At 41.8% G+C, this 24,987-nt stretch overlaps 1 protein-coding gene across 25 annotated transcripts in view; it reads left to right on the forward strand.

Annotated features, from left to right (window-relative positions):
* Positions 1-24,716, forward strand: part of ZMYND8 (zinc finger MYND-type containing 8) — a 133,419-nt gene extending 108,703 nt beyond the window's left edge. For 20 of the 25 annotated variants that reach the window (XM_056812994.1, XM_007475779.3, XM_016424921.2 and 17 more), the window contains 7 exons: positions 4,206-4,589; positions 5,776-5,966; positions 9,303-9,383; positions 9,980-10,058; positions 12,706-12,945; positions 14,352-14,506; positions 22,973-24,716. In XM_056812994.1, coding sequence (XP_056668972.1) covers positions 4,206-4,589; positions 5,776-5,966; positions 9,303-9,383; positions 9,980-10,058; positions 12,706-12,945; positions 14,352-14,506; positions 22,973-23,209 — 1,367 coding nt within the window. In that variant the 3' untranslated portion in view covers positions 23,210-24,716. The remainder of the gene's footprint in view (positions 1-4,205; positions 4,590-5,775; positions 5,967-9,302; positions 9,384-9,979; positions 10,059-12,705; positions 12,946-14,351; positions 14,507-22,972) is intronic. The other 5 variants (XM_056813000.1, XM_056813005.1, XM_016424937.2 and 2 more) reach the window with 1 other exon arrangement.
* The last annotated feature ends 271 nt before the right edge of the window (positions 24,717-24,987 follow it).

Genomic DNA, 24,987 nt, shown 5'->3' on the forward strand with positions numbered 1-24,987 from the left:
TTTTTCTTTTCTTTTTTTCATTTTCTCCATTGGGCAGTGGAAGTTACCCTTATATAAAGCATGTCATGTGGGCTTGGCTAAGGATAGCTTTAGGATTGACAAGTACAGGTTGACGGAAGATAACTAGTTATTATTTAAACAGACCTTTTGTGTGGGTGGGCCAATCTTTTTTTAAAGGCTCTTTGTTTTCCAAGACAAAGAATATAATTTTAAGATTGCAATTTGGAGAATGCAAAAGTGATTAGAGAAATTTTTATATGCTAGTTACTCCATCTGTGGATTTACCTTTTCTTGGCCCTTTGAAGAGAGGGAAGAAAGGGAATAGTACCATGTTTGGAGTGAGCCTGGATACTAAACACCATGGTTTCTGAGAGATTGCGTAGGGGGCAGAGCATAACCTTTGGAACCCTTTGGGGTCAACAGCAGGAAGGTTCTGGCTGGAGATAGTAGGACTGGGCTGCTAGTGAAGGGAGAGAGAGGGGTGAGTGCACCTTTAGAGCCCCCGGGGTTTCAAAGTGTGCTTGGCCTGCCTCCCTAATGGTGGTTATCCAGACAGTTTGGGAGCCAAACCACAGGGGGAGAACATTTTATCCCAGAAGTCAAAACAGGCAATTTGCTCCCATTCATCCTCCTTGGCTTCCCAGAAACATTTAGCTTACTGAAATCTTCTCTGGATGTAATTATATTAATGTTTTTATGAGGGCAATATAAACTTAGGAAGGATGAACATATTTTTTATTAAGTAATTTAGTGTCTTAATGTTTTAATCACACATTTTGTTCTTTTGGGAAATCTCATTTCAGAGTTTCTAAAGAAGTACATGAATTTGGGCTTTGTGGTGGCCTGAGGGTCCACCGATTCAGTTTTTTCAGTATTGCTTATTTCTAACCTCACAATTGTTTTAGACCTTATTATTATTATTATTAGCCTCATTGCATTGCAGATATCAAAGTTTATTATATTGTATCTTGAATATGCAATTTTGGTATTTAGCTGATTCATAGTACTAATGGGAAATTACTGGCTTTTAAAAAATAAAAGAGTAATTATATACATAATCTCAGAACCCTGCAGTTGTTTTCAGGGGCCCTAAACCCATTTCTTAGGAGTAAAATTGTCATTTAAGAGTTCTGATTAGGGGGCAGCTAGGTTGCTCAGTGGATTGAGAGCCAGGCCTAGAGACAAGAGGTCCTAGGTTCAAATCTGGCCTCTGGGGCCAGAGTTGAGTTCAGGACCTCCTACCTGCTCTATCCACTGAGCCACCCAGCTGCTCTGAAGAGCTGTGATTTTTTTTTTTTAAACCCTTACCTTCCATCTTGGAGTCAGTACTGTGTATTGGCTCCAAGGCAGAAGAGTGGTAAGGGCTAGGCAATGGGGGTTCAGTGACTTGCCCAGGGTCACACAGCTGGGAAGTGTCTGAGGCCAGATTTGAACCCAGGAAATCCCGTCTCTAGACCTGGCTCTCAATCCACTGAGCTACCCAGCTGCCCCCAGAGCTGTGATTCTTAACCAACTGCTCTGTTTATAAATCTGATTCTTCTTTCCCTGCCTTGATGTAATTGGTCAAACTCTCTCTGTTCTGGACACCAGCAGGTGCCTCATATCCTGGAGGGTCAGAAGGGAAGCTGATGGCGAGTTCTAACTCTCTTGTGTATAAACAGCTTTTCTTTTGAGGATATTGCTTTTCTTAAAGTAAGACTCACTTCTGTTTGCCCTCTGGAACATAGTTTCTCCATCTGTAAACTAAAAGGAGTTGGACTTGATGTTCTCTTCCAGCTCTGATCCTGTCAGCCACAATTACAACCTATTTCTTCTTTAAAATAAGTCAAAAGGAGGCAGCTGGTTAGCTCAGTGGATTGAGAGACAGGCCTGGAGACAGGAGGTTCTGGGTTCCAATTTGGATACAGACAGTTTCTAGCTGTGTGACCCTGGGCAGGTCACTTAGTCCCCATTGCCTAGTTCTTACTATGACTTAAGGTAAGGGCTTTAAAAATCAAACGAGCCAAACGGCCACCCCTTTTTAAACCCACTGGCTATTTCTCCTTGGTGTTGCTCTCAGTTTTCTCTCAACCTTGTAGGCCTTCTTTAATTCTGTATTCCAGCCATTCTGGGCTGCTCTTCCCTGCCCCTCTGCTCATGGCTCCTTTGGAGCCCATTCAAGGCTGCTCTGTGACCAGTCTTCCTGGAGGCTTCCTTTCCCCATCCTGCCTTGTGGCTTTGTCTTATCCCTTCTGCAGCATGGTGAGCTTCAGGTGATGGATCCTGAGCTGGAGGGGGGCCCCAGAGGGCATCCAGTCAGTTCTTCATCAGTCAACACTCATTTGTTACGTGTGAGCCCTGTGCTGAGAAAGGCAGACAAAATCCAAATAACTGCAAATACAAGAAACACACATGGAAGGTGGCAAGGGTGTCCCAACCCTCTCATCTTCCAGATTAGGAAACGGGGACCACAGAAATGTAAAAGGATTTGTCCAAATGGATACAGGCAGGAAACATCAGAAGAAGGATTTGAACTCGTCTTCTTTGATTCGAGAATTGAGTGCTGTTTCCATTGTATGCCTCTCCATTATGGCAGGGACTGCACTTTAGTTCTCTTTACATTCCCCACAGTGCCTCAGAAATAATTTGGGATGACTCAGTGTTGTTTGAGGGCAGCTGAGTGGTGCAGGGTATAGAGCATTGGGCCTGGAGTCAGAAAGACTCCAAATCTGGCCTCAGATGCTTACTAGCTGTGTGAACCCTGAGGAAGTCCCTTAACTCTACTTGCCTCCATTTCCTCTTATGTAAAATGAGTTGGAGAAGGCAATGGCAAACCACTCGAGTTTCTTTTCTACAAAGACCCCACGTGGGGTCACAAAGGATCAGATATGACTGAACCACAACAAAAATGTTGGTTGTGGAGCAGCTCGATAGCCCACTGGTTAGAGTGCCAGTTCTGGTGTTCAGATGACCTGGCTTCAAATCTGTCTCCAGATGGTTTCTACATGTGTGACCCTGGGCAAGTCACTTCATCTCAGAGGCCCAGTTCTTAACAGTCTTCTGCCTTGGGACCAATATTTCATATCATTTCTGAGTCAGAAGGGAAGCGTTTAAAAAAAAAATGGGGGTAATCTAAAGTCCATTCCTGTTACTGTGAATAAAGAGTAAATTGGAAAACCATCTCTCATAAAGCTGGATGAGTTTGTGTGGCTGCTACACCAGCAAACCTTGTTTGTTCTGGTCCCCTTCGTGAAAGAGCATTATTTTTGATTTTTTGTACTTTATTCAGAGATATTTTTAATTTGCCAATTAGCTGTAATAATACTTTTCAACATACATTTTCCAAGTTTATAAGATTCAAACCTTCTCCCTTCCTCCCTCCTCTCCCCCCACTTGGAGGGGTCAGCAATTTGCTCTGGGCCATCCATGTAGTATCATGCAAAACACACTTCCGTCTCGGTCTCTGTCTCTGTTGTAAGAGCACACTCAAGTCAAACCCAGAGCCCGGAACAAACCGCACACAACCACGTGTAAGGTCGTATGCTTTGTTCCACATCCAGCATTATGATGTGGACAGAACACTGACCGAGGAATCGCGTTAGGCTTGGATTTCCTCCCTAGCTGGGAGGCCGGAAACAAGCCCATTTAAATTCTCCAGGCCTCGATTTCCTCATGGAAATAGTAGCATGTGCTACTTTTCTCAAATGAATGGTTTGTCAGTGTCCAATGAAATAGTCACAGAAAGAGTTTTTATAAGCATTCTAGATCACAACTTTTTGTTTAGTCTATATTTGTATCATATATTACATAATATATGCTGTTACATAGCATGTATTTGTATCATATATTATGTAATATATATTATATATAGACTATATATGTACTTATAGTCTTGTATATAATATAGATTACACTCTAGCCCATAGATGATATCTAACAGTACATATTCTATATAACATGCCCTCCAATCTATTTAGTATAGCTTATATTATACCTAACTTATATTTAAGTGTTATTCATCATTCTTCTTCACAGTAATAACATGTTTTATATGGTGCATGTTTCATAAGTTTTGCAAAACAGTTTACCCACGGTATCTCAATGTGTTCTCAAAGCAAATGTGAATTTTTTTCCCATTTTGCAGAGATAATCTTGAGTATTTTCTTGGTTGGCAGAAGCTGTCATTTGAGCAAAAGTCAAATACTGTTTTTCCCTTGTGGCTTTAGCTGTAGGTAAAGCCCCACCACCCTCTAGTGCCAGCAGCAGCCATCCTCCCCCTGAAACCCCGGTCCTCACCCGGTCAGCAGCCCAAACCTCCCCGGCCGGCGTCGCCACAGCCGCCACCACCATCGCCACGCCCGCCATCGCTGTTCCCCCCGCGGCCACCGGGAGCCCCGTGAAAAAGCAGAGGCCGCTGCTGCCTAAGGAAACCGCTCCAGCCGTGCAGCGGGTCGTGTGGAATTCTTCAAGTAAGTTTCAAACGTCTTCTCAGAAATGGCACATGCAGAAGGTCCAGCGTCAGCAACAGCAGCAGCAGAGTCAACAAGGCCAGCAACAGCAGCCCCAGTCCTCCCAAGGGACAAGATATCAGACCAGACAGGCTGTGAAAGGTATCTTGCCCTTCCCTCCATCCTCAGTGGAGCCCAACTCCATCCCACCATCTATTTTTAGGAGTAGCATCCTTACTATTTTTAGTTCCCATTACACATTTGTTTTCAGATCATTCTACGCCAGAAGCATTCTTCATTTCCTTTGCCTTGTTGACGAATTCATATAGTGTGAAAAGCGGATAGCAAAGGACGGTTTAATAGCAATGCATCGTTAGCCTGTTTGGGGAAACCATCTGTGAAAATGACGGAATTAGCAGCAAAGTCAGTCCTGCTTGCGTATCTCCATCCCTCCAAACTCTCCAGGCCCAGTCTAGAGTCAGTTGGAGACCAAAAAAAACCCATTTAAAATCTAGCTCCTGGTTGGCATTCACCTGCCACTGTTAGTCTAGGCATGAGGTGGTTTTTTTTGTGTTTTTGTGTTTTTTTTTTTGGTGCGCTGATAAGCTAATGCAGATCCCGTTCCAAGAAGGAGCACATTGTCTTAGGCTCCATGCGGCTTGGGCTCTGGCGCATATTTTAACAGTTTTATGTACGCACTCCCAAGAAATGATGCCAGAGCAAGGATGGAGGAGAAAGGGAGGCAGAGCTGTCTGGGGTCTCCTGCAAAGTCCTCCCAAGGAAGAAGGACGCTGAAAGATTTTAGAGAGTGAAGGCACAGGCTCAGAACTGTGTTAAGAGGGGTTATAGGAGACAAAGGGGTCCCATTTCACTGCTGGGAACCTCACTCAGAATGGAAATCATGATTGGGGCACCCTATCCATGATCTTTGGCTTCCAACTTCCTTTCTACCATCTTCCCAGTTTTTCTATTGCTAGCAGCAATGGGGACTTATTTAAGGAGTGCCAGTCTTTGCTCCTAGAGAACGGGGGTTATTAACATTTTTTTGTGTACCGGACCCCTTTGGCAGTCTGATGGACCCATTCTCTGAATGTTTTTAAAAGCATAAGATACATAGGATTGCAACGGTAGCCAGTGATAGCAAAACCATAGTTAACTAAATATGAAAAAAGTTGGTTCATGGTCAAGAGTCACAGTTAAGAAACCCTGTCCTAGAAAGTTTGCTTTCATCCAGAAAAGGCTAGCCGAGCGTTTGGAAATGAGTCTGAGCATTCTCATCTGCAGCTTCTATTTGGTAATGAGGCCACCATGCAGGGCGATGAGGTAATGGGATCCTTTCCTCCTCTAGCTGTCCAGCAGAAGGAAATCACCCAGAGCACCTCGACCTCCACCATCACGCTCGTGACGAGTACCCAGCCGGTGTCCATGGTCACCAGCTCAGGATCCTCCAGCACATTGTCATCTTCCCTCAGCACCGACCTACCCATCGCCACGGCCTCAGCGGATGTGGCTGCCGACATTGCCAAGTACACCGGCAAGGTAAACTGATGAGAACTTGGCTGTGAAGACAGAAGGAGGTTGTAGGACCTCCAGAGCCATGCTTTTAAAGTGAGATGGTTTTGAGTCTTAAACTCTAGGTTTTATGGGTCTTGGATGAGAATTTGGAGAAGATACAGTCCCTGCCCTCCATCTCATCATTCTTATATTTTTTTAAATCGTTACTTTCTGACTTAGTCTCAATACTGGGTATTGATCCCAAGGCAGAAGAGTGGCAAGGACTAGGCAATAGGAGTTAAATGACTTGTCCAGGGTCAAACAGCTGGGAAGTATCTTGAATCCAGATTTGAATCCAGGATCTCCCATCTCTAGGCTTGGCTCTCCATCCACTGAGCCACTCAACTGCCCACAGGTTTCATCATTCTTGATATTGTTGGTCACCTAACCATCAGATGATTTTATAGTTGGAATTCCTCAATGTATTACATAGGATCGTACTGGACTGAGCCAGTATTTCTATGCAGAGGTTGTTAGAATAAATCATATGACATCAGCTAAGATAAAGTTATCTGATATCACTGACTATAGTTATAATTAGGAATTTTCTTCTTAATATGGAAAAAGTAGAGGAAAATGTATTTATTTTCCTGATCTAACAATAAGCTATTCCTTTCCAGTTTTCATTTTTGCTTTTGCCAAATGCTTTTGAAGTTGGAAATTAATGCATTACATATGACAGTAGTAGTGAAATGGGTTACTTATAGAACAGAGGTTGTTAAGATTCTGAAATCATGTGACATCTGCTAAGAGAAGAATTTTCTTATGTCACCAAAGATAATGACATTTTATTTTTTAAAATATGGAGAAGGAGTAGGAGACTGTTTCTGTTCTCCTTACCTAACAATGAGCTGTTGCTTTCCAATTTTCCTTATTGCTTTTGTCGAATGTCCAGCAAATTGAAGTATCTATACAATCTGGCTCTATAAGAATAAATGACTCAGGGATTGAACTCCTTTCCAGGAGAAGACCTAGGAACTGTGTGTCTATCAAATAATCAGAGTGGAGTGATAGGGTCTTTGTTCTTAGTGTGCCAGAGAAATACGGCCACTCATTTTTCAGGACAAGATCTACCAGTCTCTCTCTTCTGCAATGAATTTATCATTGTAATCATGAGTAATCATCAAGATTAGCTATTTCTGGTCAAATGTGGGAGCTGAAAGGGACCTCGAAAACTTATCTAGGTCAAGCTCTTCATATTACAAATGAGAAAATTTAGGCCCGAAGGAGGAACATGATTTACCCAAGCTTATCAAGCCAATTTGGCAGATGTTGGCACTCAAACAACAAATTTCCTGAATATGGGGCCAGGGAGCTTCCTATTCACCAGGGTATTGCCATATGAAGAATAGTCAGTTTTGCCAGAAGTTTTTCTCTCATTTTAAGTATTGAGGGAAGACCATTAGCTTTGGAGTTAGAGGGCCTGGGTTCAAATTCCACTTCTGATGTATATAATATTAATAGTAATAACAATAATAGCAGCCAACATTTATGCAACTCTTACCATGTGTCAGGCACTGAGCTACATGGTTTACAACAACCCTGGGAAGGTGGGTGTTTCTATTATCCTTCCTTTATAGATGACGAATCTGAGGTAAACAGGTTAACTGGGACTTGTTCTCACAGGTCTCACAGGTAGTAAATGTTTGAAACTGGATTTGAATTCAGGTCTTCCTCACTCTAAACCCTGTGCTTTTTCCCCAGGACCTCCTAGTTACCCTTATACTTCCTGTATGATGCTGATCAAATCTCTTAACCTCCTTGGGCCTTAGTTTCTTCATCTGTAAAATCCAAGAGTTGGCCTAAATGACCTCAAAGATACCTTTAAGCTCTTGATCTCTGATCCTGTGGGGATAAGATTAATATTTTTTTTAGTCTCCAAGGAGACAAGAGTTCAAGGTTGAGATGTGTATATTTTGGCAAAAGGATAATTCTTCATTACTATGGAATTCCTTATTAAATTTGGAAATACTTATGTATATAAGGAGATGAAATGGAATGTAATCATTAGTATCAAGTATATCAAATTTCTTATACTTTTTAACAATTTCTCATAAAGAGTTTTAGTTTTAATTAAAAAAAATTGACGGCATTAGTAGTGAAATCTCAGTATAGACTAATAAAGAATGCTTGTAAAACACTTGCAAAATACTAGGGGTTGTTTTTCCTGGCAGGTCCCCTAGTGGGGACAGTGTTGTAAGCTGGGAATTGAAATCTACACGTTGTCTGGACAGTGAGACAGACTTTGTGTTCTCCTCATCCCTCACTCTTGTTTTGGGGTGAATTGGGGGTTAATTAACTGGGATTTTTCTCTGAAAGCTATTTCATTTGCCTGTGGAAAATGTACTTTCTCATACAGAAGCAGCAGATTGGAAAATACAGAGTAAAGTTAAACCTTGAGCCTAGGACTTTGGCTGGAGGCGTTAATAGCTTGTCTGGCTGTCTTCCCCCTCTCCTGGGGTTGGACAAGGTGGAAGGGCCCCTGACTACTCCAGCATATATGCCCTTTCACTTTTTCCATAATTGCTTTTCCCTTGGGAGAGACCTCTCCCCATGTTTAATTCCCATGAATAAAAAAAAACCTGCCCTGGGAGTTTTGACTTGGACTCCTCTCCAGGGGAAGCCTTTGTGGCTCTGTGTTCATTGCTGTAACAAGGCTGGAGTGATTGTCCCGAGGGTACCAGAGTTTAGAGGGTGCTGATGATACTTCTGCTCTGAGTAGGTGGAAACAACTGAGCTTATTAGTCTACATAGTTATCGAATGTGATTACTTACAAAGAAAGTTACCAGATGGCATGCTTCACATCTCTCCAGCTTTCTAGGTAAACTCCTATCTGTCTTGTTCCCTATTCACTCTTCTCAATCTCCCAAATTATAGCTGCCTACAATCTAGGTGTTGCAGTCAATAGAGCACTGGTAAGAGTCACCTAATTCAAGTGCAAATCTGAACTGTGATGCTTAGCAGCTATACAAACCCCCCATGCAAGTCACTTCAACTCAGCCTTTGTTTCCTCATCTGTAAAATGGAGATAATGACAATTTCTATTTCACAGGATTGTTGTGATGATCAAATGAAATAACATGTAATGGCTTTCTGACTCACAGAGCACTATGTAAATGCTAGCTAGCCTCCCCACATCTTCTATCCTGTCCCCAATTAAATTTGTCCTAAATTTTGATTCTGGGGTGCTTTTTTTCCTTTTTGCCCCAGACTTCAGAATCTATAGTTAACCACTCTGTGTGTGTGTCCAGTCATTGGCTTGCAGATGTCATCTGGGATACTGAATTCTGACTGGCCTTAATTTTGGTTTTATCTTTTAGATGATGGATGCTATAAAAGGCACAATGACGGAAATATATAATGACCTGTCTAAGAATACCACTGGAAGTACAATAGCTGAGGTCTGTTGAGATTCATTGCTATCTTATTTTTAAACAGAAAACTAGGAGTCTTGGTTCTTGGAAAGCTGGTGCCATAAGGGAGCTATAGAAGTTTGCTCTGAACATTTTTCCTCCCTTGTCCTCATCTCAATGAAAACTTAGGAATGGGGGAGTCCATCAGCATTGCTACACGGGTGGAACTTGTTTTGTTCTGTGCTTGCCTTTTTCCTCATGTCTGAGGTTGGACTATGCTGGTGGACCCCACTTGATGCCATGACCATGTGTCTGGTCAGTTTTCAGAGGGTTCAGTGTTGGTCACTCGCTTTGGTTTCTAAGGGAGGAGGGATGCTGATGGGAATCTGCTTGGAGAGTCTGGATTTGTTGACTTTTCCACAGTGAGGTGACTGGTGGGGTTTGGGTCCTGTGGATTTGGATAGAGCTTTAAAGCCCTGGAGGTTAGAATTGATGGGCAGGCTTGGATTTTTTGAGAGCTTACATTTGTATATGGGGCAAAGGGAATATAGAAATTGCCCACAATTCCTTATTCTGTGAACTGTCCATGTGTTCATGCAGTCCCTAACTTTGGCCTATCTAACCTTTTTCTCCCCATGCTTCAGATTCGACGTTTGAGGATCGAGATCGAGAAACTTCAGTGGCTGCATCAGCAGGAACTCTCAGAGATGAAGCACAACCTGGGTATCCCTCCATCTGGGATGGTTTCTAATCCTTAGCTGGAGAAGGGGGTTAAAGTGTGCAGACTTAGATGTGCAGTCCTTATGACTTGATTCAAAATGAAGACTGGAGGAGGGAGAGAACCATTGGTTGCAATTGCAACTGTGTATGAGGGGCAGGATTTCTAGACGTCGTGATCACCAAAATAAAAAACAAAAACAAAAAAAACAAAAAAAAAACAGTGAAAGCTAGTTCTAATGGAGTCTTCTTGCATTTCCTCAGTTTTTTAAAATTGAGATTTTTTTTTCAATCAGTCAAGTTCTTAATGGCTTTGAATGTATACAGCCTTATCCAATAAGATACCTCTGTTTTATTGATTCCTATGTTTAGAGAATGCTACATTTCCCATTGGTCTTAGTATCTGAAATTCTGGATCAATACTATTGAAAACTTTTTCAGGTGTGCCTGACAGAGGGTAAAGATCTTCTGGGGCCTCTTGTCTAAGAGGGGCCTTTTGCCACCCATTTCTTTTCCTGGGGGAAGGAAACCTGGGCTCTAGTCTTGGTTTTATTATTAGTTCAACATATCTCTTGGCCAGGTGTTTTATTTATTCATTATTTATTCACTTATTTATTTCTATTCTTTCTCTGGACTTCAGTTTACCCATCTGTAAAATGATAATAAGATATTCTCCCAGGGTCTTTCTGGCTCTTAAAAGTCTTACTTTCTCTAGGTCCTGGAGTATTGCATCTAATATATAGTAAAAGACATCAAGGGCTAATATAGGACTCCATCTTCTCTAAGGGTTCATTTCCCTTGTCCTGTTCCTCAGAGAGGCATTAGGCATAGTAGATGGAGATTTGGCCTCAGAGCCAGGGCATCTTGTATTCAAGTTCTGTTCCTGACGTATTTCCTAAGTGACCCCGAGCAATTCACTTAACCTCTCAATGCTCAAGGTGACTTTGATGACTTAAGGTAGAGAGAAGATGCCAACCTGCACTATTGGAACTCCCGGGGGAGGAAAGTCCTTCCATCATTCCATCCCTATCTTCTTCCTCTCTTTCGAGCACAACTTTGAGAGTTTTAGGGGCATGGAATGAGATCTTGAAGTTTAGTGTTTAGGAATTAGAGAAGCCAAGGCTAAAATCTTGTTTGCCTCTTCTTTTCTCCCAACCCAATCCCCAGTGGGAGAAATCTTAGCTTGTTTTTTATTTTTTATTTTTTTTTAAACCCTTATCTTCCCTCTTAGAATCAATGCTGTGTATTGGTCCTAAGACAGAAGAGCAGTGAGGGCTAGGCAATGGGGGTCAAGTGACTTGCTTGCTCAGGGTCACACAGGTAAAGTGTCAAAGGCCAGATTTGAATCCAAATCTTTTAGTCTCCAGACATGGCTCTCAAGCCACTGAGCCATCTAGCTACCCCTGAAATCTTAGATTGTTTTTTGGCTTGACCTATGCACATGGTCCTGTGATCTCTGCTTCTGTTATCATGGCCCTGATTTTGATGAGTTTTTCCTTTTCCCCATAAAATGTACTTACATACACAGCCTCCATTTTTGTTTTTAAAGTTAAAGTTAGTGAAAATGATTTTGAGAGATTTTAGGCCTTGTTGTACTTGGGTTAAGATCACTGGAGATAAAAGGAAATCAGAAAAATCTGTGGTAGGGATGTTGAGTGGCCCAAAACAACATGGGCAGGTTAGAAATCAATCAACAAAGCACATGTTGAGCACCTATTCTAGTTCACCCTTTGGCATCCTTTATTTTGAAGCTCTTGGGGCTGTAAGGGTCATTGGCTCAAGGACATCCCATAGAGGTCAGAAGGCCAGCAAAGAATACTGAGGACCCTGGCGTTGCCTATGAGGAACAAGGAATCTACTTTTGGTATCCTTTTGTGCCACAAGTAAACATATGGTTGGCACCGTGCTAGATGTTGGGATTAGAAATACAAGGAATAATCCTTACCTGCAATGAGCTTACATTCTAGCATGGAAGACTACAGTACATTTGTTATGAACAAATAAAACTCAGAAGTTGAGGCCTGGCTTCTGTCAGTAAGCAAACATTTATTAAACGTTTACTGTGTGTCAGCCTTTGGGCTCAGTGCTTTGGATATAAAGAAAAAAGAAAACCCCGACCCTTGACCTAAGGTGCTTGTACTGTGCTAGACTGTAGGGGTGCCACGGTCAAAATTAAATAGGTGCTATTGCCAAGGTCCTTTTTACCTTTTATTAGGACAGGCAACATAGCTGTGTATGTGTTTTTCCATGTATACTCTTCATCTCAATATACATGTCTTTATTGTTTCTACCAATGGATGGTAAAAAAAATCTCCTTGGTTGTAGCAACTATTTAATTAAAAAACTTCTATGCACATGTGCACAGGCACTCACTTTCAGGATATATACAGGGTCCTGCTGCAGCCACTTATTCCCTGTGAGCCTTTGGGGAAAATCACTTTTAACCACTCGGAGCCTCGTTTTCATCATACTTGTAAAATAGACACAAAATATTTGGAATCCTACCTCGGGGGATACTGCGAGGATTAAATCATCCATCGCTTTGTGAACTTAAAATTCCTCTATCATTGTGAGCCGGAATTAATAATAAATCCGGATCACCCCTGTGTGGATAAGAGATAATGACAAGACCATTTCTCTGTGACTTGTACAGAACTGACCATGGCTGAGATGCGGCAAAGCCTGGAGCAGGAACGTGACCGCCTGATCGCCGAGGTCAAGAAGCAGATGGAACTGGAGAAGCAACAGGCCGTAGATGAGACCAAGAAGAAACAGTGGTGTGCAAACTGCAAGAAAGAAGCCATCTTCTATTGCTGTTGGAATACCAGCTATTGCGATTACCCATGCCAGCAGGCTCACTGGCCTGAGCACATGAAATCATGCACACAGTCAGGTAGCTTGCACATCCGGATCCTTCATTCTGAGGCTCCTGGGGCTGGGAGGGTCATTGGCTCAGAGACTCCCCTTGGAGGGAGTTCATCACTAGAAAGGCAGAGAGACTCTGGCAGAGCTTCTCCCTTCCCCCTCCCCACCAAGCCTGATATTGTTTTCACTTCATCCACCCCTCGGCCCAGGAGCCCAATGGGAGTCCTCTCTCCTTCCCTTGTGTTGGGTAAGGAGGGAGCAGGGCATGCCTGGCACTTGGTGGAGGGTTGGGGCATTGTATCAGGTCTCTGGGGGTGGCATGGTGGTGGGGCCTGACATTCCATCTGTAAGGAATTAGAGGTTTGCTAGCACTGCCTTAGCCCTAGGAAGAATATTTCATAGTCTACCTATAGTGATGCATTCCTGTGTCTGATAACACTCTTAGCTCCAATTCTCCTTTTATAGAGGACTTAAGTTTCTCTTTTTAAAAAATTCTCTTTGTTTTATTTTCATTTCTAAATTCTTCCCCTTCCCCACTCATTGGAAGACAAGAAGAATATTACCCATTATCAATATGTATAATCACTCAAAACAGTTTCCCCCATTAGCCACATTCTAAAAGACAAGGAAAAGAAAGAAGAAATACTTTAATCATACTCTGAGCCCCATCCATTCTCTGTCTTGGATAGCACGTGTTCACGAATCCTTCAGAATTGTGGTTAGTCATTGTGTTGATTAGAGTTTCAAGTCTTCCAGAGTTAATTATCCTTTATAATATACTGACAATATTGAAAATGTAAATTTCTCTTCCTCCAATTGAACAATCATTAGAGTCAGAAGATCCTTGTTCTGATTCCAATTGCACACATAAGTGTGCCAACCATATTAACTCTTCCAAGCCTCAGGGTTTTCATCTGTAAAATGGAAATACCACCCTCTTCCTTGTCTCCTCCACAGGGCTGAGGTATTGATTCAATGGGATAATGGGTGGGAAAGCAGGTTGAATTGTCAAGAGCTATAGAAACAGAAAGGATTCCTATTTCCCTTTAGACTTACCTCTGAAAAACTGGATGTGCCTTTAGTCACAGCCTTTGTTATCTCTCTAGTTATAGTAGAATCCCTCAATCTTGGAATCTTTGTGCCCTTTAAAGGTCTGTCCCTTTTATCTTTTCCCTGAGAGGCCCCATTTTCTCGATTGTTTTAGTGCCTCCTGCAAACTTTCCGCACATCTGGAACAGTAACACTTTAAAAACTGTACCCTTTTTCTATTGGTTTCCTGATATACTGCGTTCTGGGGCAGAAGGTCAAGGTTCTAGAGAATCTCTCAGAACGATTCCTTCATTTCCAAAGTCATAGCTCAGAAATGAAATACAATAAATATAAAAGCATCATATGTTATCTATCATTGCCTAATAATGTGATTTAAAACTTTAGCTACAGCAACCCAGCAAGAAACAGATCCTGAGGCCAGTTCAGAAACAAATAAATCTGCCCAACCTAGCTCAAGTGCACAGGCCCCCCAGATGGACACAACCAGTGCCTCGAAAGAAAAGGAAAGTCCAGCTGACAAGAGCAGAGAGAGTGTCACGGTGAGTATTGTGATCCTACAACTTGTGACTAAGTCTTCCTCTTAGGATATGCAGGCTTCATGGTGCCATTGGCAGTGCCACTTAGGAGTCTTTGGATGTTGCTTAAGAGATTTTTAGATTCAGTCCTCTTGCTAATAGATTGGGGTCCATGTTTCTGATCCTTACTGGTCATTCGGTGGGTGGTCCTCTCCATGTCTGCACTGTCAAAGTTCTTTCCAAGGGAAGGCAAGTGGCTTGCCCAGAGGTTTATTCCAAGTGTCTACCATTTTTTGGGAATTTCTGAAAATCAGACATAATAAAATCTTATGATTCTTGCTTTTTTTATTTTAATATTTTGAGCCTAGTAATGGTAAGTTAAGGTTCTTCATGACCGATTTTATCTTCCCCCAAAATTAGAGAGGATAGGTTCAAATCCCACCTGAATCTTACTTCCTGTGTAACTTGGGGCAAGTCAGTCTCTGAACCTTTTGTCAACTCTTGTCAAACAAGAGTCTGGACTAGATGACTTTTTTTTTTTTAAGCCCTTACCATCTGTCTTGGAATCAATACCGTGTATTGGTTCCAAGGCAGAAGAGTGGTAAGGGCTAGGCAATGGGGGTTAAGTGACTTGCCCAGGGTCACTCAGCTGGGAAGTGTCTGAGGCCAGATTTTAACCCAGGACCTTCTATCTCTAGGCCTGGCTCTCAATCCATTGATCTACCCAGCTGTCCCCTGTCCTGCCCATTTTTAGATCTGTGATCCATCTAGTCTTTGATATACCTTCATTTTTCCTAAACCTTGTCTACATTGAGGCAGCTGGAAAAGAAGGAGAATATTTCCCTTTTAGAATTAATTTCCTACTGTTGTAGGGCTCTGAGAGAGTTGTCCTTTCTCTCTTGCCTCCCCAGTGGGTGGAAAATAGTCAGCCCAGCAATGATTAGAGTTCCAAGCACAGCCATGTTCTCATCACCACCAATCCACAAATCTTTACTGACCTGCTAGGGGAGGTGTAATGAGGGGGACCCTTCGATGGCTGACCTGTGACCCTGAAAAGATAATGAATAAGGCCTGATCTATGGTCTTCTTTGAGAATAATTTTGCTTCGGTTTCTTCTGTCAGTCTTCACCCAAACCCTCTCCACCTCTGGGATCTTCTCTCCTCAGTATATTTTCATTTTATACAGCACTACTTCTCCCTCTTCCTCTCCCCCTTACTCCTCTTTTCAAAAACCTTTCTTATTATTTTGGAATAAGATTATGTTCTTCCAGAGCCACATTTTAGCCAGGGTCCCATCCCATCAAATCTTAGTGATCACCATGCTGTGTGATTGCTTCTTGGTGTTAGGTCTCCAAGATCTTCACTTTGCTATCCATGGTTGACTCATTGCTGTTTGGCTCTGGTTTCCTTTCGGTTCATAGATATCCCTCCTGTACTTCCTTCATTCTCGTAGCTCTTCCCTCCCTCTGTCTGTCTACATATACACGTATATGTATATATAAACACACACATAATATGATGTAGTTATCCTTGCTTAGGGACCAATGAGTTGTGTAGATAGCAGGAAAGGTAGAATTCTCAAATTACTCTAGTTACAGACTGGATCTTTCTCTTTGCCTCCTAGTCCTATAAGGCCATTTAGTAAATTCCACTTGAATGCTGATCATCCCATACTCAACATATACTAAACTGAGATGTGCTCAGGTGTTCTGGTGGCCATAGCATGTTTCACCATGTTTGTAACTTTGGAATCATCTTTAACTTTTCATTCTCCTTCATCTAGCACATCCATTCATCACATCCTCTCCATCCTGTTTCTACTTTAAGAGCATTTCTCCAATCTTGATGCTCTCCCTGCTATCACTTTCCTGTTGGCTTTTGTTGCTACCCACAAGGACTATTGCAGTGGTCTCCTAATTGATATTGCTTACTTCTACCTCACCGCCAGCCATCTTTGACATACCTCTAGGTTCATCTTCTTTATGAACCTGCCACTCTTTCATTTAAAAACCTTCAGTGACCCCCTATTGCTTATTGAATAAAGCTATAATTCTTTTCTTGTATTTCTGCTCCCGTTATTCTGCACCATCCTACCTTTCATGTCTTATCTCATGCTGTTCTTCTTCATGGATGCTGTATTCAAGGCAAATTCAACTACTCATCATTTCTTGTCTTTCTCCAGGGCTAACTCACCTTTTCTGATTTATTCCGAGAATGCCCCTCCTACTTTTGACCCATTGCAGTCTTCTCTGTCCTTTGAACATATAATTTAAGTGCCATCTCCATGAAGTCTTCCTAGATCTCCTGAAGTCCTGGCTCTTGTGAAATACCTGTCTTACACTTTGGAGCTTATCCAATTTATCTTGTAGTTTAATTGTTGTCTGCATCATGCCCCCCAAGAGACTTTAAATTCAATGAGAATACGCCTTTGGCTAATTTAATCCTTAGACCTCCCCCAGCACTTAGGATCATGTCGAGAATAATAATTTGCATGTAGTAGGGGATGTTTGATAAATGTTGTTTGATGTTGTGGACTTGGGTAGAGGAGGAATAGTGATAGTCATGTGAAGGAATAAATGGAAGTGGGCATGTGCAAGATGTGTTTGAGGATATAGGGAAATCAAAAAGGTGGCTTGAGTTCTGCTTGAAGAAGGCCTTGAATGCCAGCTTAAATAGTTTGAAAGGGAGTGGGGCATGATTTTGGTTTGTTTTTATCATAAGAAGATTTTTGATAAGATTTAGTTTTCACACCTTTATTTTCCATACCTCTGATCCTTGAAAAGACAAAGGGGTGTGTAAAATCAATGATTTAAGAACATGGATTAGACAGTTGTGTGTTGGGTGCCTCAAGATTGGGTCTAGCAGAAAAACTAGAGAAAGAGATCCTATGAGAATGTAGCAGGCATGAGTGTCTGGATGAAGGTCTGGACTTAAAGGCCTGGGAGTGGGAATGTAAGAGAAGTCAGCAAGCTTTCTGAGGGCAAAGTTAACAGGACTCATGCTGTGAAGGAAAAAAGAGATGTTTCAAGCCTGGGGGATCGATGCTGTTAATGGTTGCAGGGAAATCTCAGGAGTGGGGAGAGCTGGTTTTAAGGGGGACAGTAATGGATTTTAGACATGTTGAATTTAAAGTCAAGTCATCCAGCAGCATCTTGACAATGTGGGGCTGGAATTCAGGAGAGAGGCCAGGGCTCTTTATTGCGATTTGGGAGTTTGCCGTAAAGGGTTGGGGGTAGAGACCAGAATGAATGGGGTAAAACTCTGAGAGCTGGTAGGGACCTTTTTTGACAGTTAAAGCAATGAGAGAGGACAGGGATTGACTGCGGACTGAAATTTGGATCTTACATTTAGGACCTAGCAAAGAAGATTTGGCAAAGGAGACAGAAGGGAAAGTTCAGAGAAGAAGTCAAGCCAGGAAAACTATTGAATCATTGAGCGGAGTAAGAGAACAATTCTAAATAGAGTCTAGTCAGTTGTTCCAACTTTTAGGCCAAAGACAGGTTCAAAAAATGTGGGGGTGGGGAGGAATCCATTGATTTGAACATCTACCAGGTCATTGGGAGGTTATTAAGAATCTGTGAGTATTTTCAGTTGAGTGGAAGGATCTCTTTTGATTTCTTAGAGAGAGGTACTCTTAGTAAATGTGACCAAAGATCTAGTCCCCTCTCCTTCTCTCCTATGCCTCTTGCTTTCAGTTAATGGCACATTTAATGGACCAAGTCCCAAGTGAGATATTTTCTCCATCTCTGTTTGGTAACAGTGTCTTTTGGTTAAAAACATTGCTACGATATTCCTTTAGATTGTGATCCTCATCCCCTCAATCCCCACTTTGTAAACTCTTTAAGACCAGTAGGGTACACAGCATAGAATTTTAGCCTAGTTGGAAAGAAGGTTGGGGTGTATTAAATGGATGTACCATATCTGTGTTGACTCATTGGCCTATGATCCAGTTTAAACTGGACTTCATGTGACAGGGAATGTTGCCATGGGCCCTGTGATGCATGACTCTCCAGTCCCTAGTAATTTCTGAACACTGGGGCAAGCTACTCATGGTCAGTCTCTAGCTGGCTGTGGAAAGTTTGACTTGCAAAGTACTGAGTTGCTTCCGTGTGGACCAGGAAGATTTCTCCTCCTTTCCCATCAGGCTATGAATGCCAGCCTTGATCACAGTTGAATCATTTGAAAATAAAGAAATAACCAAGCAACCTACAAACTCCTTAGTCAGAAAGTTGACAAGAATAGAAGAGAGCGCCTATCTCAATTGTCGTAACCTGGTTAACAACCACAGGAATGGCCAGAGAGCACTGATGAGGCCTCCAGGCTTCTTCTGCTGTCTCTCCAGATTACAGCTAATATGCTGAGTAGCCAGATCCTAAAACTGGTCCAAGTTTTGCAGACTCTCACTCTTGTCTCAGATGTTGAGCCTGAAGTTTTAACTTTGGTCCTTTCATTTAACAGATACCATATAATCCTAGTGTTTGAAAAGCTAGAATTGTTAGGGTGTGTGCTTTGCACCATTCTCCCATCCCCCACTTCTTCCTCCCAGTTCATGTGAATGTCTTTTTTCTCCTGGGTCCCCACTTTCCTTAAATGTAACAGAGGAACAGTGATGGTTGTACTGGCTACTTCCCTGAGAAGTTTGGGGAAGAAAACACCTCTTGTACCTTGTAGAGGCCCTCTGATGACGATCTTCCCAGTTCTTTCTGAGTTAAAGGCAGAGTTGGCACGTATGTCAGATTGACAGCTACCTCAAAGTTGGGTGGGATAGCCAACATACTGGATGACTGAGTCAGTCAGGGTTCAAAAAGCTCTCCGACAAGTTAGAACTCGAGGTCAGATTAAGTAAGATAAAGTCTAGTAGGAATAAATGTCAAGTCTTAACCTTGATCTCAAATGCAAGCTGTAGGAGGCATGGTTTGATAGCAGTTTGTCTCAGGAAAACAAAACAAAAAACTGAGGGGTTTAACTGGACTTGAGACTTGGTATGAGTCAGCATTATGGCTACATCAGTCCTAAAGGCTAATGTCTTCGCTGACCTCATTAAGGAGAGTCGTAACTTCCAGCAATAAGGAGGTCAAGTTTGTAGAAATCACATTATCACAAGATTTGGATTTAAAGGATCACATACTCCAACTCCTATTTACAGATGAGGAAACTGAGGCTTGAGGATAAGTGAACTTGCTCCAATTAATAGTCAGCCGGTGAAAACTTGCCTGGTAGAGAGTTCCTTAGAGAGGTTGGAGAATAAGGGAATGGGGGACAGGAGGGGAGAAGGTCTTAGAGGGGTAAGAGCTGTGGAAGAGGCATGAAGAGAGAACTTCATACTTGCAAAACAAAGCTGGGGACCTGATCTGCCTGATCAAGGTGAAGATTCCAAAACAGAATGTTCCCAGGAAAGGCAGTTGGAGCCTGGCCAGAGGAGATGAACTGAAAACCTTCTCCTCTGGGATTCCTGACCGAGGGAAAGACTTCTTCTTTGGGGTTACTGACCAGAAATAATTCCACAGATTATCCACTTTAATACAGAGCACTAGAGTTGAAGACAGGAAGTCAAGCGTTTGTCTCTTTCTTCAGACACTTACTGGCCTTGTGATGGTGTGAAAGTCTTTTATCTTCTGAGATCTTGTAAAATGAAATTGTGAGGATTCACTGATATGATGCCTGGAAAGGGCTTTCTAAACCCGAAAATGCAGACCTTTTGCCAATTCTTGTGCCTTACTGGCTTCTGTGTTTATCACACTGAAAATTCACTGCTTGCTAGGGCAACTGGTCCCGTCTTGGTTATGGGACCCAGGGATTAAGGATCACTCAGTCATGGTTTAGATCTTTTGTTCTTCCAAATGAATTTTATCATTTTTTCTAATTCAGTAAAAAAATTTCTTGGTACTTTGACAGGTATGGCACTAAATAAGTAAATTAATTTGGGTAGGATTGTCATTTTTATTATGTTAGCTCGTCCTACCCATGAGTAATTAACGTTTTTCCAATTATTTAGATCTAGTTTTAATTGTGTGGAAAGTGTTTATATAATTCCTGTGTTTATCTTGGCAGATAGATTCCTAAGTATTTTATATTGTCTAGGGTGATTTTAAATGGAATTTCTCTTTCTAATACTTGCTGCTGAGATGTGTTGGACATATATAGAAATGCTGATGATTTATGTGGGCTTATTTTGTATCCTGCAACTTTGCTAAAGTTGTTGATTATTTCCACTAGCTTTTTAGTTGATTCTCTAGGATTCTTTAAGTAGACTGTCATATCATCTACAAAGAGTGATAGTTTAGTTTCCTCATTGCCTACTTTAATCCCTTTTTTCTTCTCTAATTGCTATTGTTAGTGTTTCTAGAACAATGTTAAATAATAGAGGTGATAATGGGCATCCTTGCTTCACTCCTGCTCTTAGTGGGAAGTCAGTCATGGTTTAGAAAGTTTCCCTGTTTGCTGGGTGACAATTCATTGTACCGAAATACTGAGACTACAAAAGAAAGTCACGAAATTCACCACACCTGTCCTCAGGAAGCTCCCTTTCTAATGGGGAAGACAACATGTAGACAGCTATATTCATATGAGATATTGATAGTTAAATGGGATAGACTCTCTCAGAGGGAAAGCATTAGCACTGGGGAGGGAAGCTAGGTAGAGAAAGGTCTGCAAAAAGATGGAATTTGAGCTTAGTCTTGGAAGAAGCCAGGAGGTAGAGGTGAGAAGAGAACATTCAAGCCATGGGGGATAGTCAGAGAAAAGACTTGGATGGGGCCAGGAGATGGAGTACCATTTGCAGGGAAGGGATGAGGACCTGCAGTGGGGTGGTGGGGAGGAGAAGGTGCTGTACTGGCAGTGGATTGGATGTGCAATGAGTGCAAATGAAGTCATTGAGGTTGTCACCTGGGTGGCTGGTAGCTTAACCAGTTCGGATTACATAACTGTAATCAGAAAAAAACCCAGCCCACACAATGAGTTTGGTATTAGCTAATGTGACTCACCTGTGACTGCCACACAATTAAAACTTTCTGATGGTAACCGTCTCTCATTGCACCCTTTCCACATCACCTGAAAAGGAAGCTCTTCATGCCTTATTTCCTGTTCCCAGGGACATTACAAGAGCTCTTTGTGATCACTGACCAGAGAGTTCTTCCTTTTTTAAGAGTCATTTCTTTACTCATACGGGGTGTGAGTCCCCAGACACCATTCTAGGCTTTATTCACGGTCTACTTTGGGTGCTCCAAACATTTTCTGACTATGATTTATTTGGGCTGCTTTTCTTCATGGACTTGTAACAACTTAAAAAAAAAAACTGACATCTTTTCATCTTCATCATTTCCTTCAGGATCCCTCCCCTCCCCTCCTATATAAGAAAGAGTATTTTTTTAAAGGCAAAAAGGAAAAAAAAATCAAAATAACCAATCAATACATTGAAAAAATTGATAACGTGTGCAACACTGGTAGATCAGATGATACCAGACCAAGGTACCATCTGCAAAGAGATGGAGGTGGAAATGTCTGCCTTTTATCTCTTTATTTGAGCCATTCTTATGCTTTAAAATTTTGTAATATTCATTTGCTTTTATGTGTATTTGTGGTTTCCATTTACATTGTTGTCATTATACATATTGTATTCTTGGCTCTGCTTACTTTATATGGAATTTCTAACATCCTTCAATACCCACTTTTTCAGTATATTGAAAAGATCCTAGGTCATTGGGTACAATGGATTTGTGAGGGAAGGATCTAGGTTCAAATCCCATCTCTGTCACAACTTGTATGACCTGGTATAGCCCCTTGGCTCACTTTTTGGGTCTCAGTTTCCTAATCTGTAAAATGAGGGCTTAGAATAGATGGCATATAAGGTCCCTTCAAGTACCATTTTTTAAGTATTAGCATACACACAAGCACACAAACATACTAAGTGGGGAAAGGATTTTGGCTTCTAGCAATGACTAGGCTTTGCCTTTATCAAGAAAGCAGAGTAACTCTTTTACTTGGATAATTTTTTTTTCCAACCCATACCTTCTGTCTTGGAATATGCACATACCATGTATGGATTTCAAGGCAGAAGAGTGATAAAGGCTAGGCAGTGGGGGTTAAGTGACTTGCCCAGGGTCACACAGCTAGAAAATGTTTGAGATTAGATTTGAATCTAGTTTGTTCCATCTCTAGGTCTGACTCTCTCAATCTATTGAGCCACATAGCTGCCCAGTTAAATTTTTTAATGTAATAGTTTGTTCCCTTTCCTAGGTGGGAATGGTGGCCATGGGTGTCTTAGAAATCTAACTTAATGCAGGAGTATAGTTTCCCACACAAAAAAAACACTCTGAATGTATGCCCAAACCATGAGCTTTAAAACAGGGACTAAAGGGCCCTAATGTTGCTTGGGGCAAGCTGAGAAACAGACTGAGCCATCATCCAACTTGATTGTGGATGGGTGGGAGAATATGGAGATAAATAAACCTGTATTGACTGACCTCTGTGTGCTTCATTTCTAACCCGCAGACCATTCCTGTGGTGGTCAGTCCGACTGTTGGCTCAGCGACCATGAGGAGTGGGAGTGGCAGCGCTGGTAGCAGTAGCAGCAGCGGCAACAGTGGCGGTGGCAGCAGTGGCAGTGGCAGTAGCGGTGGTGGCAGCAGCAGCAGCAGCAGCAGCAGCAGCAGCGGTGGCGGTGGTGGCAGTGGAGGTGGTGTTCAGTATGTCCAGACTGCTGTGCCAGTCCAAGTACGGAGAGTCTAGTCTGTAACAGCACCAGCTGGGGGTGTTGGAGGAGTGACAAAGACAACTCCTGTCATGACAGGAGAAGGAAGAGCTACCAGAAATGTGAAGAGGATGAAGGGATAGTTGCCAGCTTTGGAGATTTAACTTCAAAGTTTTTGACTTTTTTTTTTTGCTTTGTGTATACACAGGACAAGGCATCGACCACACTACATTAATAAGGCATTAGTGCTGTCCGAGGACATTTAAACCCCGTGGCAAATGAATGCTTCTATTGTAAATAATGTACAATTTGTGGATGTCATTAAACTTAGAGAACCATCTTCTTTTTATATTTGTATTGACTTTTAACTTATAATAATAATAATTAATAATAATAATAAAAAGAAACGTTTTGGAAAAGGGAAGGTCAGACCAATTGTCACAAAGTAGCATTTTTTGAATCTGGGCTGAGGGCAGTTTGCGCCCAGAAGTCATCAATGTTTGGGGGATTCATAGGGAGGCTAGACTTTTTCATTTATATATGTGTCATGAAACATGGGATCGAAAGCAGTTCTCCTCAGGGGTGTGTGGCTACTCTGCAGGCCTGAATTGCTGTAGCTCCCCACTTTTTGTTAAAATCCTATTTTATTTCATTGTTTGGAAATGGAAGATCTCTGGACCTAAGAACACCTCCGAGAAAGTCTTTTATTTTGTGTGATTTACACAACAACTTGACTCTTGAAAAACAAAAACAAATCATGACCTTGTTTACAAAACGTTGAGGGTGTGAGAAACCTGGCACAAGTGACTGAAGAGCAGGAGGAGGTGTTTGGAATTGTCATAAAGAGCTGGTGCTGAATGGTAGACTCAGAAGGAGATAAGTAACCTCTTCTGCTTTATGGTTCGTTAAAAAAACAAAAAATCAACAAACAAAAAACCAACAAAAAAAAAAAACCTAAACAAAAAAACCCTCCTAAGAGACTGTTAGCGCTTTTCATGTGGAATGAGAACTTGAAGAAGAGACCTGGGCCAAGGACTTGATGCTGGGGTAAAGCATGTATTATTTATAGGACAGAACCTTCTGTCCTGCTGTAAGCATGACACAGTAGTACATACAGTAGGACAGAGAGCCCCCTGCCCAGTGCTGCCTGTTACACTACTCATGCTGTAGTCCCTACCATTTTGTATGTTGTGTAAAACAAAGGCATTGAACAAAAAGCCAGGTAATTGATGTCTGTATATGAGAAAATTAATTGTATGATATCATTCCAGTACATTTTGTTGTACATTTATTTCTGTGTTTAAGTTCTCCCATTGTTTATAAATGATTTGATCTGTACAGTCTCTGGCTAGTACCCACCTTAGAGCAAAAACAAAGGTATTAGGAGAATAAGGAAGAGAGAGAAAGCAGAACATGTGTGAATCGCAGTTGTCAGAAATAGCCTAGCAGGCCTTATTTGTGAAGCATAATTGCTTTTAGCATATGGAAGTATTTTTTCACATTTCTTTGTATAAAATTTGTATTAAACTTAAATATCTTTTTGGATGATTGTGTTTCTTTGTGATGGAGGCAGACACACACAGTATGCTTTTGGCTTGCCCCAGTTTTTTCAGGAATCTTCACTTTTTTTATTAAACTGTTTTTGGAAAAATGGCTCATGTTCCTGAATTGCCAGTTTGCCTTTGCTCAGGATGAATGTCTCTTCCGACATCTTTAGACCTCTGAGAGGCATGAGGACAATACCAGTGATGGTGAGTCAGACAGATCATACTGGCTGGAAAGGGCCTTGGGACATGAGCACAGAACATCAGAGCTG

The sequence above is a fragment of the Monodelphis domestica genome, chromosome 1 (assembly GCF_027887165.1).
Source record: "Monodelphis domestica isolate mMonDom1 chromosome 1, mMonDom1.pri, whole genome shotgun sequence".
Lineage (NCBI taxonomy): Eukaryota > Metazoa > Chordata > Mammalia > Didelphimorphia > Didelphidae > Monodelphis > Monodelphis domestica.